The sequence below is a fragment of the Lygodium microphyllum genome, chromosome 12, assembly GCF_053477565.2.
Source record: "Lygodium microphyllum isolate KBCC chromosome 12, Lygodium_microphyllum_v1.1.10, whole genome shotgun sequence".
Lineage (NCBI taxonomy): Eukaryota > Viridiplantae > Streptophyta > Polypodiopsida > Schizaeales > Lygodiaceae > Lygodium > Lygodium microphyllum.
In genome coordinates this window covers 127145934-127165702 of record NC_141146.1, presented here as the reverse complement: position 1 = coordinate 127165702, position 19769 = coordinate 127145934, and the positions used below count along the sequence as shown (strand labels likewise).

The window sequence follows — 19769 nt, the reverse complement described above, 5'->3', positions numbered from 1 at the left end:
ATCATTACATGTCAAAACACATAATACTCTCATGGAACCCTTTTGTTGCATTGACAATTAAAATCCTGGGATAAAAGTAAGAAAGAGATGCCCAACAGTTAAACTGGGAAACCACTTGGGACTCTCCCTCTCAAGAGTATCATTTTACATAGAAACATTCCTTGTGCTTTCATTGATTGATACTGCCTAGCTTGTTATGGTCTGCCAAAACCACTTTCTTCCCAACAGCAGTGCCTTTTCCTGAACTGAAGGAAGACTCCAGTGTGTCACTTCAGGGAACATCTCGTAAAATAATCTCTCTAGGACATTGTTGCATATTACGGTTACACAGTGAGTGCCTTCTAAAACATGCAAGTCTGGTCATTGAACGTGAGGTCCCCTTTACCATCAGAGACTGGTAATTGTATGTAAGCCATGTCACTACTGGTTGTATACACACTCTCAAAAGGGGTTGGTTAGGTAAAGATTTCAACCTTCTTTGTTTTGTTTACTTTCTGCTGTGGATTGGAGTGGGACCTCCATCCCTCTAATCTTGGGCAATTAACAAAGTGCCCTTCATGCTTACCTTTGTTGACTACTCAGGTAGCTTTGAAGTTTAATCACTCGTAAACAGACAACCAATAAAAAGCTATTAAAGCCAATCTTTTGAGCAAACCAATATCAATACTGAAGAACATGCATAGCTGTATAGATTTTCCTAGTGGCACATTTCCCCTTCATGCTTATCTCTGTTGATCATTGGTTGAGGGTGTAAAATCATCAAAGTAGCTTTAACAATTGTAAACAGAAAAACCAATGCAGATTTCCTTAAAACTGTTTGAATAGCCCAATTTTAATAGTAAAGAACATGCAGAGCCTGTACACATTTCCCCCGGAGATGCAGAGATGCAGTTTTGCAGAGGGCTAAATTACACAAGGGTTGCATTGGGTTTACCTTGGCAGCACAAATGTAAATCACCTCTGGCAATGTCATAGATGTTAATGTTTGGCAACATAACCAGATCATACAATGGTGACTCCCATACTATATGATTGTTCTTTCATGCCTATCAGGTCTTTCATCATTTGCTGCCTCATGAAACGTGAATCACCCTGGATGAAAGATAAATAAGGATCTCTGCCAGCTGCTGCATTTACTCATACACTGAAACATCGGGCCCCGGCAACTGCGATCTGAATAAGTTATTGGCCATCATAACTAAGTGGATCTTCTGCATATGCTTGTATGTTTCTACACGGCCAACTTTGATAAACTGAAATTGGAAAATGCAATAATCAGTAAGACCTCAGTTTTAGTTATTATACCAACAAATAACCACTTTATGCTGAAATTCTGTATTACTGAGACTTGCTTCAAAACCAAGAGGGCCATAATAGCCAAACTTACATTTGAGAGCTGTAACAGAACTACAGGACTTCAGTAAAATTTGCACCATACCTTGTGATGACTGCAAACTTGCCCTTATGGTCATTGCCAGCTTCTCTCAAGAAAGTCCCCCTTGATCCAGTTTAGTAATACAAGTCATAGACCCATGACTTTCTCATCCCCTCGAGCAGTTTATTCAATACACAATGACCACCCAGCCAACAAAAAAATTCTGTGTATCAACATTTACAGTGTTCGGTGAAGCTTGTTTGCTCTCTATGCTACACGCATGATAAAACATGCTTTCAAAGGTTTAGGATTTGGGCACCTGTATAAAGACTTAAGGACCTGCCATAGCTTAATAGAGACACTGCTGGTGGTTATCAGAAAAATGGCTACTTATGTCCTGCACTGTTCTGAAAGAGGTTACATAAAAGAAATGGTGTCTATCATTCCAGATGATCTCCAGAATATAATTTCAGCTTCGTCGACCAATTCGTGAAGGCGGTCTAGTGCTTCCATCAGTCAAAGCAGGTCTCCTGGTGTCCTCTAGCCTTTGACCACCCTGTGTAAATCAGAATACGAAGTTGAGTAAATTTTGCACTTAACCATCCTGCAACAAATTCATCAGATAGATGCTCCCCTTGTTGAGTAAGTTCAACTATCAGTTAGATTGTGTACCTACATAGAAATAGCAGATACATGCTGTGCATAGTACATTCATGTAGACACACAACATACACATGAGACACACTCAGAGGAAAATGCCATTTCATTGAAAGACCTCACCTGCACAGAGTCCAGATTAGCTCTTTTGGCTTTGAGATGTTCAAACTGTGACAGCCTATGCATACGATGTTGGTGTTGTATATCTTCAAATTGTTGCAGCCTTGACTGGAAGTTGATTGCTCCAACCCCATTACTAAGGTCTGAATTTGCTTCTCCATCTTCATTTACTTGTGAATGTGAGAGAATCTGAGCGTATGGGCTGCCAGACGATGTTCTTCGTATCACACTTAGACCTGGAAACTCTGAGGTGGTAGCAGAAGGTAGTGTAAACGCATATGCAGGGACAGTCTTTAGTCTTGTCCTCAAAATCTTGAAGGCCATGCTTTGCTGCTTATGATAAAAAAGGAAACTGAATTTGAGTGCTCAGGACATCAACTTGGAAATCATAAATTCTGTCAGATTACAGGTAGAGGCATGTAGCAGCAGTGCTGTTTGACCATAGAAAATAAAGATAAATCAAATATGTAGAGACATCTGACAGGAATTCTTTGACATGAAAGATCAGTGCAGGAAAAATTGCTCAAACTCCTCACCAGAACTCACTCAAAACATCTGATGTAAGCTCTACCTGAGGCAGTAACATAAGAAGTCCGTTCAATGTTTTGATTAGAGCTGGATATCTTCCAGGATCAAGAAGCTACACAGCAAAGAACCAGGTTTACCAAACCTTTCATATTAGAGGAGTAATTAACATCGGACTCTCTTCCAGACAGCTATGTAATGGTATGTCTAACCAAGAAAAAAATATCTAGAGCCTTTGAATTACAACAAAACATCTAATGCTACATGAATACCTTGACCTGCTAGAGACAGAATCCAACCTGAAGCCTTAGGTAGGTAAATATTGGAGTTTCAAGCAGCCGTACAAGCTTATCCACCTGAGCCAGAAATTTCACATTGATGTCCTCTTCTCCAAGGGATTGTATCACGGATGTTGCATGCTGATATGCCTACTACCATAATATACAATTAGGAGAAATGTGCTCACAAAGGAGCCAAGTTCTGGAAAAACAATGGCAATACAACTCATTGTGAGAATTTGCACCTGTGCCAGCAAACAAAGACTGATTGTGGCCATTGGTGAGTGACACCAAGTAGAATATAGCACAACAAAAAGGTTCCGACCATCCGGATTCGATAGAGATTGCTTAAGCAGAGCTCGCAAGTCTGCCAGTTCTGACGCAGTAAGAAGAATCAAGTTCAGAGCCTGCACAAAAATGAATTAAGGTTAGCACACTATCAAGCCAGAGAAACAGCATGTAATCTATGCTATAAACAAATTTTTGAAGGCATAGCACATGGGTATATGCAAGGATAGGAGCTACCATACCTGAACCATTATGGTGGCAAACTCTAAATCAGCTTCTCCTTCTAAGATGGCGGCAAGCTCTCTATATACCTTTTGAGCATCATGAAGGACACACAATGTGCGCAGAATAAGAGTCCCCCTCCTGCAAAAGCAGCAGCCCATTTCTATTCTACTTTGAGATGCAAAAGACATGGAAAGAGCAGAGTATCATCAAAATTGTAAGTAATTGTAGATTAAATGATGCTCTGTGAAGGGAATTCCTCTAGGTTGCACCTCGATATCATTATAGAAGGGACTGCTGAACGATGAGAGATATTTCAAATACTGTTCATTTGCACATTGATATCAGAACAGACATATCCTACATCCTACATGCTATATGCAATCAATCATTAACATTGGAGTTCACCAGTTAAAGTTGGACTAGAGTCACTCATATTTTGTTCATAAACACACGTATTTAAACACAAGTATGTATTGTGACTGCAACCTAAATTTGCAGTAGCATAAATTGGCAATCCCTAATCCTTAACTTCAGTTTCCTTAGTACGTTATTCAATGGAACCCTTAAGCAACAAGAATAATGATTTACAATATCAAACTTCAGGTACTTTCTAGGTTGTATGAACATGACATACTTTTCAAGGAGTGAGCGATCTGTTTGAAACCGGTGGACAAGAAAGACCATCAAATGGCGGAAGTACTGCTCATCCCTTGCAATGCAAGCATGAATTTCAAGCACCAGAAGTACCACCTGCTAGGAGACATGAACTTGTATTAAAATCAAAGAGATGCTTTTTGGTGAGAATATTTGGTGCCATTTCTCTTTCAAAAAATCCCAAGTCCTTAAAAGTATGGCATGTACCTCATCTGATGAATCTGACAGCGCCTCAAGTAAAGGAGGAAATATTGAATCAAGATGTGAAAGCACCTGCATTGCCAAAAAGATAATCTTTTTTTTTTCGTAATGAGGAAAAAAACAAAACAAAAAAGACTCTCTCTCTCTCACCCAAAGGGCCCTTCGGGCAAGTCATAGGGAGACACTCTAGGAAGGCAAAGAAGCAGCCTCCTCTGATCCACAACATAGTAGGACACTAGTGTGTCAGCCATGCACGCATTTAATTAATTCAAGTTCCAAGGGCAGCCACTTTCTAGCCCAATCATCATCTTTAGAGCAGTCCGACCTGCATTTCCAGGTCAGCCTACTTATGGGCAGCAGGTAAGCCACTATTCAGATCCTTAGGCTATTTATAGCCTTTCCCTTTTGTGCTCTCATCCAGCCATCATCATAATCTTTCTCCTCTCTGGTCAGATTCTCTCTCATGCGACAGTCCCACACTCCCACTGACGTGCACTGACCATGTGTGCAGGGGCTATTGTATTCAGCTTGCCTTCCATTCGTTCAGATCAGAGTTTTGTCTCCTTCATTATAATCTGCACTCTTCTTTCTCTATGCGTTTTCTTGCTTCTGTATTGCACTCCCATTCACAATGGGAGAGATCTTGGCCAGTTGCATTTTCAACTAGCTGATGTCTTTTCCCTCCCTTTAGCCCTCTTATCAGCCCGATCATGCTTGTTTGCATGGAGGCTTCAACAAGGACTCAACTAGTGGTTTGTGGGCAGCAGTCTTCTACGTCAAATGCAGCCCTCTTCCTTTGGATTTCGTCAAATATGTCAGACCTGTATCATTAGCAGGATCATTTGGAGCTCAAGATCGCCGCATAGACCTAAATGATTCAAAGGATCGATGCTAAGTCCAACCATTCACATTTCCCTTCCCCCCATCTGTTCTAAGAAATCTGTCCTCAAGTCCTTCCCAGCCTTTCCCTAACCAGAAGTTGGATAGGACTAATCACACCATTTGGTCATGCAAGCTCAAGACCATCCTCAACAATTTCAACCTATGGGATTTGTTACAATCCCTCACCTCTTCTAAGAAATCTATCCTCACGTCCTTCCCAAACCAAAAGTTGGATGAGACTAATCATGCCATTTGGTCGTGCAAGATTGAAACCATCCTTGACGACTTCAACCTATGGGATTTTTGTTACAATACCTTACCCTTGACCTATTATGATCCCCACAATGGTTGTCCTGCAAGTTTGAAAACCCTTAATCATCCATCGGAAATCCTCGCCATACAATGGATGGCCAGGTTGAGTCTAGGAATAAAATCCTAGTAAACGTCCTGACCAAGGTTTTCTCTGCTTTGTGTGACAATTGGGAAATCAAACTCCCTTCAGGCTTTGACATATGGAACTGAGGCAATTCTACCTATAGAGTTCTTCGTTCCTAGCCTGAGAATCGCTCTTCAAGAGAGATGGGATGGAAAGGAGGCATGGACGGAGTGCTTAGTCGAGCTAGAATGCCTATCAGAGACTCGGCTTCTAGCCACCCATGCACTAATATGCGAGAAGGCAAGATGCAAAAGCTGGTTTGACAAGCATGTCAAGCAGTGAGACTTTGAACAGGGCGACTTAGTATTGTTGTACTCATGTGAGTATGGTCTGTCCTCTGTATATATTCGTGAGCGTGAGACAGAGGGTGGGGTGAGTGACCAGTCGTCCTTTTTCCTTCAAATCAAATGGGAGGTGAGCTATGTGGAATGGAGTGTTGCATGCACAGGTTGGGCCTCTCAATGCACAAAGCACAGGCTCAACTCTTGTGCTTGCTCCTCTCTCTTCTTGAGCTACAGCAACTCTATTCTTGTGCATATCAAATTCATCTACACAACTACTGAAGTTTGGACCTGGTTATCTTCCTTATACCGGGTCAAAAGATGTGCTTATCAAATGACCCTCAAGATGAGGCTATGACTATGAATTCCTCCACCATGAAAATCACATTTGTCCTAACATCAGTATAGTGTAGGAGATTTAGCTTGCCACACCCATCATTGGGAAGCTTTGCTTGCATATACAGAGTTATGTGTGTTGAGCTAAAACACCCTTTCCACCTGATTAGCATTCTTAAACAGCCCCAAAACACACTTAATTAATGAAAACCCCTAAAAAGGGGAGCAGTCCAAGAGAGCTTTAGTGGTCACCCAAAAATCCTAATTTTTGGGACATCTATAAATAGACAGTCTGCCCCCATTCAGCATCATTTCCATCTGTGCAGGTTTCACACTCTCCAATGCAGATTTCAACCATCAGTCTACCTCCATGTGGCTGTCCAGCCTTCACAACTGCTGCCACCTCTCCCTCCAGCCTCATAGTGCCTTGGTGCCTTCTTCCAGCTGTCACCCACTGTCTGGCGCCATCCCTCCTGCTGCGTTTGGCCCTTTTCCTCATCCCCACCACCTCCACCCTCATCTGTTCTCTACGTTTGCAGCTTCTAGCTGTCGGCGACAATAGGCAGCCCTACTCCATCAGGCGACCTTCAGTACCCTGCGTTTTGGTCCTCCACTGCTAGGTGACTTCTAGTTGATGCTCTCCTCCATCAGGCGGCACTCTATCTGCTGCGTTTGCAGCTTTTTGGGGCCGCCCTCTTCCCTCTGCATCCTCTACTGCTTGCGTTTGGTTCTCCAACAGCCTTTGGTACCATCGTTTTGCAGCTCCTCTACTTCCTCACTCCAATTGGTGGTCACAGACTTGAGATCCGTCTCCAGAGGACATCACTCTCTGACATTGCTCTACCCTTGAGCACACTGTACACTCTTACATTCATTTACAGCATTCATTCATTTCAGAGTTGTGTTCTCTCTCTCCCTTCTTCTGTTTGTATTTGAGTTTCTGTGTTTGAGTTTTGAGTTTTGCGTTTAGGGTTTGAGTTTTGCTCTCTGTGTCTACCTCTGTCTCTTTGCGTTTCTGTCATGGTCGTACACTTCGTGTGTCCTCAGTGCAAACCCTAGCAATTTTCTTCACATGGTATCAAAGTCGGTGCTCTTGTAAAGAGTATCCTACAAATATTGTGGAGAGCTAGTCATTGTGCGAGCGCACAGTACGACTCGTACTGAATCACAATGTCCCAGACACCTTCTTCTCCAGTTCCTATGATGTCCTATCAAGCTTCTCCATCATTGGAGGCCCTGAGACCGCATTATGGACTTGGTAAGGAGGATGACACTCTACTTTAGCCTTCACCTTCCTTCTACTCCTATTCCAGATTTCACTAATATGACAAAGGAGAACTTTGAGGAGTACTATCGCAACAAGTATGGTGATGTTTACACCCCTCCTACCAGTTTTGCTACCACATTCGGACCAGTTCGTGAGGTTGGCGACCTCTCCGATCACGGAGGATATACGGCATTCGGAACGTTTGGAGATCCATCTTCATCTCAGCTAGGTCCAATGTCAAGTTTATACAATTCTTTTGTGTTGCATGAATCAAAACCCTCGCCTGTTTCTTCTTTTGAGGTATAGGATCTGGATGGCTTTGCGTATGTGAACTTCAATAGAGGGGGCTCATGAAGCAGACGAAATTCAAGTACATCTACAGCTTTGTTTCATTTGAGCATGTCACACACTTCTCACTTCCCTCCCATCCCACCCTCTTCTATATCACACCTTGATTAGCTCTCATCATCTTTCCAAATCCTTGGATTACATTCCACATCTGCATTACACACCCTAGGGGTTGGATCTTCCATCTCCACTCCTAGCACCTTTTCCTTCTCCACCCCATTCTCTACCTCTTTGCACCATGGTACTTTGTTAGGGGGAATGTCACCCTTTAACACAGTGCCCCTCACCTTTCGGCAAAGGAGCACACCCATGACTTCTGGGTCGACTATGATGGGCATCCCCCTCACTATCCCCAGCTTCATATCTCACATAACTACTCAAACGCAGGGGTTTCCATCCTCCACTTATCGTGCGTCTTCACACTCTCCTTGGGTTACACCTACGCAGGGATTCCCATCTTCTACTCCCTATGTTCCCATCCCACCTCCTTGGGTTCCTCATGTGGCTACCATACCAATGCCTAGTCAGCCCATCCCTACCTATGGATCCACCTTGCACACTACCCACATGCCTGGTGGGCACTCTGGGGCCCCTTTCCAAGTATACTCTACTCCCCCTTCCTACCCCCACTACACTTTTTCACACTATTCATCTCCAAGCACTACCACTCCTGTTGCAACAGCCAAGAATGCGTTCATAGATAAGACATGTTTTAACGGGTCAAATTTCACCACTTGGTCTAATTTCATGCAACAAGTGCTTCGGTCTCAAGGTCTTTGGGACCTTGTCATTGGTCTAGAGCCTATGCTGGACCCTCGATTAGCTCAGCCTGACTACATCCATCAATGGAGAGCCTGCAATGCCACAGCCAATATTGAGCTGATGCAGGGATTGCTTCTTGAGTTTCACTCTTAGTTGCAGCACTTCATGCTCGCATCAGAGCCTTGGAGTTACCTTCTCAACCACTATGCAGCTCGTGATCGTACTCGGCACATCAATCTTGACTTTGAGCTTCAAGAGTTCTCTATTAAGGAAGGGAATGATTTGAAAGTCAAGCTGGCTGAATATAAGCGGTTACTTGCCGAGTTTGCCACTACTGCTCTCCAAAGTCAGATGACGATCAGGTTATATTCTTTTGGAATAAGTTGCCTGAAAAGTACTTCAGTTTCATTCAACACATCATCTCCCAACCTTTATTGCCAACCTTCTACGAGTTTGAATGCCAATTCTTGCATTACGCGAGGCTGCATGATCAAGTCCATAGGAAATCCTCATCATAGCCTTATTCAAAGTAGAGGGGGTTGGTTGCCTCTTCTTCCGGAGCGAAAACCACCAGTGGCAAGAACTCGCAAGATGTGAAGGCAAGCCAATGAAAGGGTGACTCCTCTTCCTTAGATGGAACCAAAGAATCTAGACCTATCTGGCACCAACTCCCTAAGAAAAACCGGTTTTGCAAACACTGCCAAAGAGCAGGCCATGTGAACGAGGAGTGTTGCTCCAAGGCCCAAGGTCTTCCACCTAAAAAGCCTCAGCAGACCGTTGTCACTACATAGTCCAGTGGAGCTACACCTTCCGCTCCTGCTTCATTTGCTCCTTGAGCATCTGCTATTGTTGCTGGACATGCGGCTCGAGTACAGTCTCAGTAGCCCATTTCTTTCACTACCCTTGAGAGACTGGCTGACTAGTCTGCAAGTTCCAATCCCGTTGCACTTCATGCATCTATCTCACCTTCCTCCCCACCTCATCAGGCATTCCCTTTGCAAAGCCTTGCTACTGGACATACGCGATGGTGGTCACCTTCTTAGCCTAGCATGTCTCTAGGTCCTTTTGGATACCCTAGGTCAATCTAGCGTTCATTTTTCACACTCTTAGAATCGGGCCCATAGGATTCATTGTCCTTCACTTTTCCATTCTTTTGTCTTCCACTACATTTACTCACACACATACACATTCATTGCATTTATTTTGAGTTAGATTTTCTTAATGTTATGTTTTGCTTTGAAGCATCTCACCACTAACCTTTGTGTTTGCAAATTCTCATCTCTTTTGCAGGATTTTGTCTTTCAGTGTAGGGCTAACTTGTAGATTGCTTTGGTCCTACTTGGGCTAGAAACGTGGGGATACGCACCGTTTCTTTCATGATTTCATCATCCTAGAAGTACTTGCTCTTCTCTCAGCATGGCGGTTTTCCCTCCCAAGGTGAATCATACATCATCTCTCTTAATGCTATCGTGGCGGTAACTTTTCCCTTGCTCTTCTAGCAGGGTGCTACTTCATCCATTCTTATGGTTCTCGGCACCATATGAAGATCAACATAAGGCTCCTCTTTCTTTTTCGACATCTATATCCAAGTTGAGAGGGGGTTCCTACCATTCTTGGTATTCTACACGCTTTAGCACTTTGTCTTCGACATCAGTTCCTTCCCCCTATTGCACCTTACCCTTTGTATTGCATGATTTCATCATCTTTGTACTAGGGCGCTTGGGCAAGTGAACAATTTTTCCATGAGGGATACTATCCAAGTGGCATCTGCAACATGAGCATTCTTTAGCATGTAGCATACTTTGCATCTCATTGTGTAGAGCACCACTTGAGCGGATCCTAAGCTGTTTCCACCGATGGTTGTTATTACCACACCACCATCGTCCTCCATCACATGGATACCTCATCCCCTCTTTTTTCCTCATCATCCGCACCCCTGAGTGGATCAGTTAGCTTATTCTGTTTTGTGATGTGTTGGGTGTACTCTTCCTACTCCTGTCTTCTGGGTCACTATTACTCAATCGGCCACATCCCATAAAATTTACCTCACTTATTCAAAAAAAATAAAAAAATAAAAAAAATCCCATGTGGTTTCATCCGCCTTTCTAAGGCCTGGTAGGCCACTGGGCAACCGATGTGCACCCTTTGTCCGATCCCCTGTCCTCTCTAGAGTGACTACTTGGATTCCCTTCATAAGATAACCATCGCCTTTGTAGTCTTGATAGGCCACTGGGCAACCGATGTGCGCGCTCTGTTCGAGGCCCCGGCTGCTTTAGGGTGAAACGCCTTGGGGTCAATAAACATCACAATGGCTGGCCTAACCTTTTGGCTCAGTTTTGGACCGGAGAGGGGGTGTTGAGCTAAAACACGCTTTTCAACTGATTAGCATTCTTAAACAGCCCCAAAACACACTTAATTAATGAAAAACCCTAAAAAGGAGAGCGGTCCGAGAGAGTTTCACTGGTCTCCTAAAAACCCTAATTTTTGGGACACCCTTCTACATCTATAAATAGACAAGCTGCCCCCATTCAACTTCATTTCCGTCTGTGCAGGTTTCACACTATCCAATGCAAATTTCAGCCATTAGTCTTCCTCCACATGGCTATCCAGCCTCTGTGACTGCTGCCACCTCTCCCTCAAGCCTTGCAGTGCCTTGGCACCTTCTTCCAGCTGTCACCCACTGTCTAGAGCTATCCCTCCTGCTGCGTTTGGTTATGTTCCTCATTGCCAACACCTCCACCCTCATCTGTTGTCTGTTTGCAACTTCCGGTTGTTGGCGACAATAGTCAGCCCTCCTCCTCCATCACGCGACCTTCAATACCCTGCGTTTTGGTCCTCCACTGCCAAGCGACTGCTGGTTGATGCTCTCCTCCATCAGGCGACACTCTGTCTGCTGCGTTTGCAACTTTCTATGGCCACCCTCTTCCCTCTGCATCCTCTAATGCTTGCGTTTGGTTCTCCAGCAGCCTCTGGTACCATTGTCTTGCAGCTCCTCTACTTTCTCACTCGGACTAGTGGTTACAGACTCGGGATCCATCTCGGATGGACATCACTCTCCGACATTGCTCTGCCCTTAAGCACACTGTACACTCTTACATTCATTTGCAACATTCATTCACTTCAGAGTTGTGTTCTCTCTCTCCCTTCTTTTGTTTGTGTTTGAGTTTTGAGTTTAAGGTTTGAGTTTTGCTCTTTGTGTCTATCTCTGTCTCTTTGTGTTTCTGTCGTGGTCGTACACTCTGTGTGTCCTCAGTGCAAACCCTAGTAGTTTTCTTCACAATGTGGACACCAAAAAGTTCTACATTGCACCACTTTGAGGGTTGTGATGGTACAAGGATGCCATGGTGTCATCGCATGTGTGCCGTCATTGATACCCATAGCAAAGTTGTGAATTTGCACCATAAGGCCAAAGCACATGTATTAGATGTAAAATTAAAAAAGGGAATCAGTACCAATTGTATCCACTTCAAGCAATTCTAAAGTAATGAAAATTCATCCTTCCACGTACTTAGTCTTTCTCAAGGAAAAAGATGATGGTGAGAGCATTGACAACATGTCTAATTTGGATAAAGATCGCATGCCATTTCTGAAAATGTATGTTGATTGCTTCTCACAATCACTTCTAGGACACCTACTGCCCAAAAGAATTATACCATAAAGTTGACCCCTAGAAGTATCCCTCCAAATAAGCCACCATATGGGGTGAGTACATCCCAACAAAAAGAGATGGAGTTAGGTGAATGAGTTGTTAGAAAAAGGGCTAATTCAACCCAGCTCATCTCCTTTTTCTCACATGTTCTTTTGGTGTAGAAAAAGGATGGCTCATGGCATATGTGCATTGAGTATCGTGCGTTGAATAAGATAATAATCAAAAATTGATTACCGATTTCACGAATCAAGATATCATGGATAGGTTGCACAAATCGGCCATATTCAATTGCATCAATTTGAAGAGTCGATATCATCAAATATACATTAGACCAAAGGATGTACCTAAGACAGCTTTCACAACATCTTTTGGATTGTATGAGTTTCTTGTCACGCCATTTGGGCTTACGAATGCTCTAGTCACGTTCAATCATATGATGGATACAATCTTTAGACCACATAGAGTATTTGTGGGAACAATCTTTGATGACATGATTGTGCACTCAAAGAATGAAGAGTATAGAAGGCACTTGGACACTGTGTTCAATGAGCTACACAAGCATCATTTGGTGATCGATGACAAGAAAACTAAGTTATTTCTACATGAAATCCACTTTTTGAGCCTTTTAGTGTCAGCTAATGGGACACGATGGATCCTGCAAAGTTGAGGTAATAAGTTCATGGCCACATTTGAGAAATGTACAAGAGATTCGCAACTTTATGTGCTCATATTCTTATTACAAGAAATATATCACTAACTTTGCTGAAATAGCATCTCCATTGCCTGCTTTGCAAAAGAAAGGTATTAGGTGGACGCAAGTAGAAATTTTAGCTTTTGATAAGGAAAAGATGATTTCAGATCATGTGCTTGTGTTGCCTAATCTAAGGACGTCATTTTTTGTTCAATGTGATGCATGTAGAAACAACGTTGGGACAATTTTAAAGTTGGACGACTGTGTAGTGGTATATGAGAGGCCTATTCTTCATGGTATATAGAAGAATTTGCAAGTCTATGAGATAGAATTGCTCGCTATAATTCAAGCATTTTTCACATGGAAACACCATCTCTTGGAGGATGATACAAATAAATCAACAGACATTGCACTACTTTCTGATCGCTATGTTGAGAGCATGGATGTGATTTATCAGAAGGCAAATCAAGCACTTCAAAGAGTCCAAGAGAAGTAAAAGAGGACAGCAAATCACCATAGACACATGATTGCATTTTAAAAAGGAAAGGTTGAAAAAGATGAAGAGCAGAGATATTGTATCCACAGCTGAATATGTGTTACTATGGGCCATTTCAAGTGTTGGAGAAGATCAGTGATGTTGCTTATAGGCTGAAATTGCCTCCACACTGGTCGATACATAATGCCATTCATGTGAGCTTACTGAGGCTTTTTCATGGTGATGTGTTAGAGGATGTGTCTACTGAAATTCAGCATGAAGTTGAGGATTTTGATGAGATATTTGTATCTGAGCAGATTTAAGTACATAAGGAAAGAAAGATTAGAGGTAACATTTCCAAAAGGTATCTGGTGAGGTTTCAAAACTGCTCACCAATAGGCATTAAATGAATAGAAGAGGGTGACTTGGCAGACCATCCTCAATTATTGTAGCTTTACCTCGATGCTTTTCAATTAGAGTCAATTTTAGATCAGGCTTGGTCAAGTTCAACAGAGCAAAGGTCTGGAGCATTGCCTGATGTTCAAAGGGTGGCTCGAGAGGAGGGAGGGAAAGGGGGGGAGATAGCACTTTCAAATCTCTAGTGATGGACAACTCTAGTATATAGTAGACCTCAGATGTAACATGCATCCAAGGTACTCTTGTTGAGAATATATCTGCCATGAGGTCACTATATTCAATGTACTAGTCATTGTCGCTAGTGTGCACATGGGAATCCTTTTCATGGCATCCGTGAGACTACATTTGCATCAAATTATGATCATTAGGGATTGACTATTAGTTGCTTGTTTTTGGTGGAAGATCATCGGTTTACCAGCGTATTCGGCTGGTGTTTATGGACAGCAGTGCGTCATTTGATGCCATCGATAGTTCGGCCATGGTTTATGCTCAAATTTATTCCTTACTATGGTTGTTTGGTTAAAACATTTGTGATATTCCACTAATGGATGCATTCCATGAGGGCCTGGCGACAATTTTCAATACCCTTGTGAATTATGCTTTGGTTATGCTGGCTGGAAATTTTCAGCAAGTCTTGGACAATAGCACGCTTAAGCAATAGCAGCCAATATTGTTTTATTGTGAGGTCTTATTGTTGGGTTTAACTCACACCTACGCTCACAGAGGAGTGTCGATGATCTTTAGTAGGACCTTGGGGCACTTTTTACTCTCCTTACAAGAAGTTTTCTCCCCCATATTTATTCGCTTTTATTTTATGTGCTTGTGTTACACAGTTTGGGCACTTATCTTGGTTTACATCTTTCAGGTGTGAACACACTCTAGCAACCCTAAGATTTAAGGGTTGTTCTTTGTACTTGCATCTTACACTCTTCAAATTATTGCATAGAGAGTCGTGCCTTCACTCTCACACACTCTCTTCACTATCAACTATACTCTCAATTGAGCTTCAATCTCTGCGCATTCTCTCACCTCTCACAATTGGTATCAGAGCTGGCCCTCAACTTAGCTCAGCCAATAGACACCATCTCTAGCTAAGCTTCTCAACTTTTGTCTACCAACTTGAAGCTCCATCTCCCTATGCAGAGCTGCTCCCTCGGCATCACCTGCAGTCCGCCATTTGAGTCTGCCCGCAAGTTCAATGACCTGAAGCACAGTCGCCACCAATAGCTTCAACTCGTCTGTCAATCTGCCTACCTCGTTGGCCTGCAATGCCAGTGCCTACAACACCTTCGTCTATCCACCTGCCTAGGCCCGCCCTCTGTCTGCACCACCAACGCCACAGGCGCTCACTAGACCTTGTCCACCTCCTCTGCATGTCGGACAGGTGCGCCAACAACGCCTGTTACATCTCCCTACACCCCATCCTAGAGGCACCTACCAGCCGCGGTCAACAGCCACCCGCCACTCCAACTATGCCCCCTGCTTCCATCACTACCAGTACTCACAGCCAATCAGTCGTCGTAATAACTCGTAATCAAAGATGCTAGTCAAACCCCCGCCTCTAGAAGGCCTTGAACCTTCTTACAAACGTCATTCGATTCTTGCCTTGGCCACAGATTTATCTAAAAATATAGGGGATGACTTAGTTGGTTACCTTTGACATTTCGATGCCACGTTTGCCACACTTGCTAAAAGCTATGACTCATTAAACCTAGGTCTCTTAGACGAGCCTTTAGCAACAGAGGTACGCACGCTACCTTGCTCATGGGAAGAATCGGAATTTGTGTTCATCAAGGCTGTTGTGTCACAGACAGAGTTATGGAATGCTCACATGGGGCATGTAAACTATGGTAGCTTGATGCTTATAGAGCGTACACAGATGCTTGATGGCTTACCTCTCTTGAAGAGACCTCTTGAGCATATATGTGAAGGATGCATTTTGGAAAAAATGCATCATTTTTCATTTTCTCGTAATGTTTCTTTTATCTGCCAGATTGCAAATTGTGCACTTGGATATATATGGCCCTTTGCAGACAAAGTCATTGGGTGGTTGTTACTACTTTGTCGCTTTTATTGATGACTTTACTCGTTTTTGCTGGGTCTACTCTTTGGTCAAAAAGTCAGAAGTGTATGATGCATTTTTGGCTTTTGTAGTACTTGTTGAAAATCAATCTGGTTGCAAGATTACATGTCTTCTATGCTGAATAATTTTTTGAAGTAGAAAGGCATTGTCCATCAGTATACTACTGCTTACATTCCACAGCAGAATGGGGTTGCAGAGAGGAAGAATCGGTCACTCATGGAGATGGCCAAATGTATGTTGAAAGCAAAGAGTTTGCCACATAGTTTTTAGATGGAAGCAATTATGTGTGCTTGCCATGTTTCGAACAGGTGCCCTGCAAAGACATTAAAGAATGTCACGCCTTTTGAGGCTTGGAATAGCCGGAAACCTTCTGTTGGACATTTTCGCACTTTTGGGTATCTTGGTTTTTGATAAAAAATCAGAATTATCCCTCATTAATTTTGATACATATCAAGCTGCCAATGATGTATTTAAAGGGCTGCTGTCCATTTCTTTCGGTGATATAGCTGGAGCTTCAACAAGTGAACTTAATGTTCAGCCACCTGCTTCATTGGGTAATGCAAAAAATCAGCCTATGGTTGTTCTAAATATTCAGCAAGATGCTGATTTGAAGTTCAGCAGGAGCTTGTACATAGTCAAGAAGCTAGGCAAATGCTTAGATGGTGTTTGCAAACTATGAAAGATAGTCATTTGGATACTCCTATTGCTGGTTGTACTAGAAGGCAAGCTCGTATGCATGATGTTGCACATACAATGGAGTTTGTTATGGTAGAAGATACACTTGATGATGAGAAGCCTAAATGTTTTGAGGATGCATAACATAGTGTGCATTGGATGGCAACAATGCAAGTTGAGTTTAAATCTATCATAAAGAATCAGACATGGGATTCAGTGTCCTTGCATGTTGGAAAGAAAGCCATAGGTACAAAGTGGGTCTATAATCTGAAAAGGAATGCAGATGGATCCATTGACAAATATAAGGCCAGGCTTGTGGGCAAAGGTTACACATAGAAGAAATGCATTAACTATGAGGAGACATTTGCTCCTAATCCCGCATGACTACCATTCGGTCTATGGTTGCTTTGGCTGCCCATTATGGATGGGCTGTCCACCAACTTGATATTAAAACTGCATTTTTACATAGGGAACCAAGAAGTGTATGTACAACAACCCATTGGTTTTGTAGTTGAGGAATCCGAACACTTGGTATGCAAGCTGAAAAAGGCTTTGTATTGTTTGAAGCAAGCTCCCCGAGCTTGGTATGCAACGATTGATACCTTTTTACTTAGCCAAGGGTTCATAAACAGCTCATCAAAGTCTACATTTTATGTATGTAAAGAGGGGAAATCTGCTTACAAGGACACATGCTGATTAGATTTCAGCATTCAAACAAAATTTGCAGCAAACTTTTGAGATGTCAGATTTGGGCCTTCGCACTATTATTTGGGTATTTAGTTCATTCACCATGCTAGAGGCATTGGATTACCACAGTCTAGATACATTGGTAGACTTCTTGAGAGGTTTGGCTTACAAGATTGCAAGCCAGTTTGTATATCAATGGAACCTAGACTCAAGTTGTCCTTGCATGATGACAGCGATTTGTTTGATGTCCATATGTATGCTCCAGCAGTTGGACGTCTCATTTACTTATGTAACACAAGGCTAGACATTCAGTTTGCAATTTCAGCCCTAAGAAAATATATGCACCAGCCATGCATGTCACATTGGCAAGCTGTCAAGCGTGTTTTTTGTTACTTGCAAGGTACTAGGACTCTTGGATTGCTTTAGGCCAAGGGGAGACCACTGCAACTACATGCTTACAATGATTCAGATTGGCCTGGTGATCTTAATTCACATCACTCTACGAGTGGTCATTGTTTCTTTCTTGGCTCATCTTGTATCTCTTGGCTTAGCAAGAAACAATCCAACGTTGCAACATCGTCATGTGAAGCTGAATACAAGGCAACTTTCACTACCACAGTTGAATATGTATGGATGAGACGTTTATTGGCTGATTTAGATGTATCTGTCACAGAGCCTACCACTTTGTTTACTGACAGTCAGAGTGCCATTGTAGTGGCACGAAACCTAGTGTTTCATGCACACATGAAACACATTGAGATCCACTATCACTTTGTCACAGAGAGGCTACATGCAGGTGATATCAGCCTTGTCTACTGTACTACCACCAATAATGTGACAAACATCTTCACCAAAGCTCTTTCTCGTGATAAATTTGAAGCATTCCGCAATGCTTTAAATTTGATCTCCTTTGGTGGATGATACTTTATATTGATCACTCTTCACTCCAAGGGGGTTTGTTGGGTTTGACTCATGCCTATGCTCACGAAGGAGTGTCAGTGATCCTCAATAGAACATTGGGGCACTTTTTACTCTCCTTACAAGAGTTTTTTTCCCCCATATTTATTCTCTATTATTTTATGTGCTTGTGTTACACACTTTGGACACTTATTATGTTTTACATCTTTCGGGTATAAACACACTCTAACAACCCTAAGGTTTAAGGGTTGTACTTTGTACTTGCATCTTATACTTCAGATTATTGCATAGGGAGTCGTACCTTCACTCTCACACGCTCTCTTCATTGTTAACTGTACTCTCAGCTAAGCTTCGATCTCTGTGCACTCTCACCTCTCACACTTATGACAAATTTAGTGCAGTATCTTGCTTTTGGCACATTGCAATGCAATCCATGTTAAAATACAATAGAAAAAAAAATTGTATCCTCTCTATTATCGTGCATATTTAATTATTTATCAAATTTACTTCCTTTGCACTTACTAGATATAAAGAAAAGTGCATTTGAGCTGGTCATTGACGAGTGGTCACATGTTATGGTAAGCCCATACAGTGGGTTAAAGAAAAGTACATTACAGTTGGCCACTAACGAGTGGTCACAAGTTATGGGGGACCCATATCGTGGTTAAAGCAAAAATAGTACACACTTCCACCAACATAGCCCGATTGAGTGTGTGTGATCGGAACTCCAAGCATATCACAGTCAAGCTTGCACCCAGAAAGGATTATTGCATTGAAGTGTAGGCTAGATCCACTAGAGTAGATAGTTACAATCAACAATATAGCATAATCATGAAATGTTTATACAATATGTCTGTGTAGGTTGAAAGCTTAAAATGTGCATATCTTTGCATAGAAAACTCATATGAAAATTTCAACACTTTGTAATATACTTGTAAAGTGATAGTCATATTGGGGGGTCCCTAAATTTTATGAATCAAAGTCACACCCTTCTCATTGAAGACATCCTCATCAACTAAGGCATCAACATTCTTTAACTTCATCTCCATCTTCATTCCCATCAATCACTTCTTCATCTTCAACCTCAAGATCCGGTCATGGACAGAGGTATAAGAAAAAGAAGATTAAGTCATTATCTCAACTTCAAAAGAAAATCAAATTCAATATGTATGATGGTTCCAAAAACCTGATATTCTTCTCAAGTTTATTCATCAATTTCGAATCTTTTATGGTCATGATGAGTATGAAGAAAAAAAAAAGATTAAGTTTGTAGCTGTACATTTGACCTACCTAGCCCAACACTTGGAGGATAGTTTGAAATACAATCATGCTGCCCCAAAATCTTGGCATTCCTTTGTCCGTATGGCACTAGGCCAATTCCTTCATGTTCTTTTCAAAAGAGGTGTAAAACTACTTTACACAAAGAGGTTTTGGGAGTTACTTTTAAAGGTCCAACATTTCAAGAAAACCAGCAACTCTAAAAAGTTTAGAAAGTTCCAAGGAGGTTTACATTTTAAACTTTCATACTGCTCTTAATCA

The 19769-nt window shown here is 42.2% G+C and overlaps 1 protein-coding gene across 1 annotated transcript in view; it reads right to left on the bottom strand.

Annotated features, from left to right (window-relative positions):
• Positions 1–1694: 1694 nt before the first annotated feature.
• The window catches only part of LOC148028241 (ARM repeat superfamily protein), an 82895-nt gene continuing 64820 nt past the window's right edge, over positions 1695–19769 (bottom strand). Inside the window, exons 13-20 of the mRNA XM_087690024.1 lie at positions 4330–4395; positions 4103–4218; positions 3486–3606; positions 3201–3362; positions 2977–3105; positions 2724–2792; positions 2156–2482; positions 1695–1931 (exon numbers count right to left, since the gene is read on the bottom strand). Coding sequence (XP_087546150.1) covers positions 1845–1931; positions 2156–2482; positions 2724–2792; positions 2977–3105; positions 3201–3362; positions 3486–3606; positions 4103–4218; positions 4330–4395 — 1077 coding nt within the window. The 3' untranslated portion in view covers positions 1695–1844. The remainder of the gene's footprint in view (positions 1932–2155; positions 2483–2723; positions 2793–2976; positions 3106–3200; positions 3363–3485; positions 3607–4102; positions 4219–4329; positions 4396–19769) is intronic.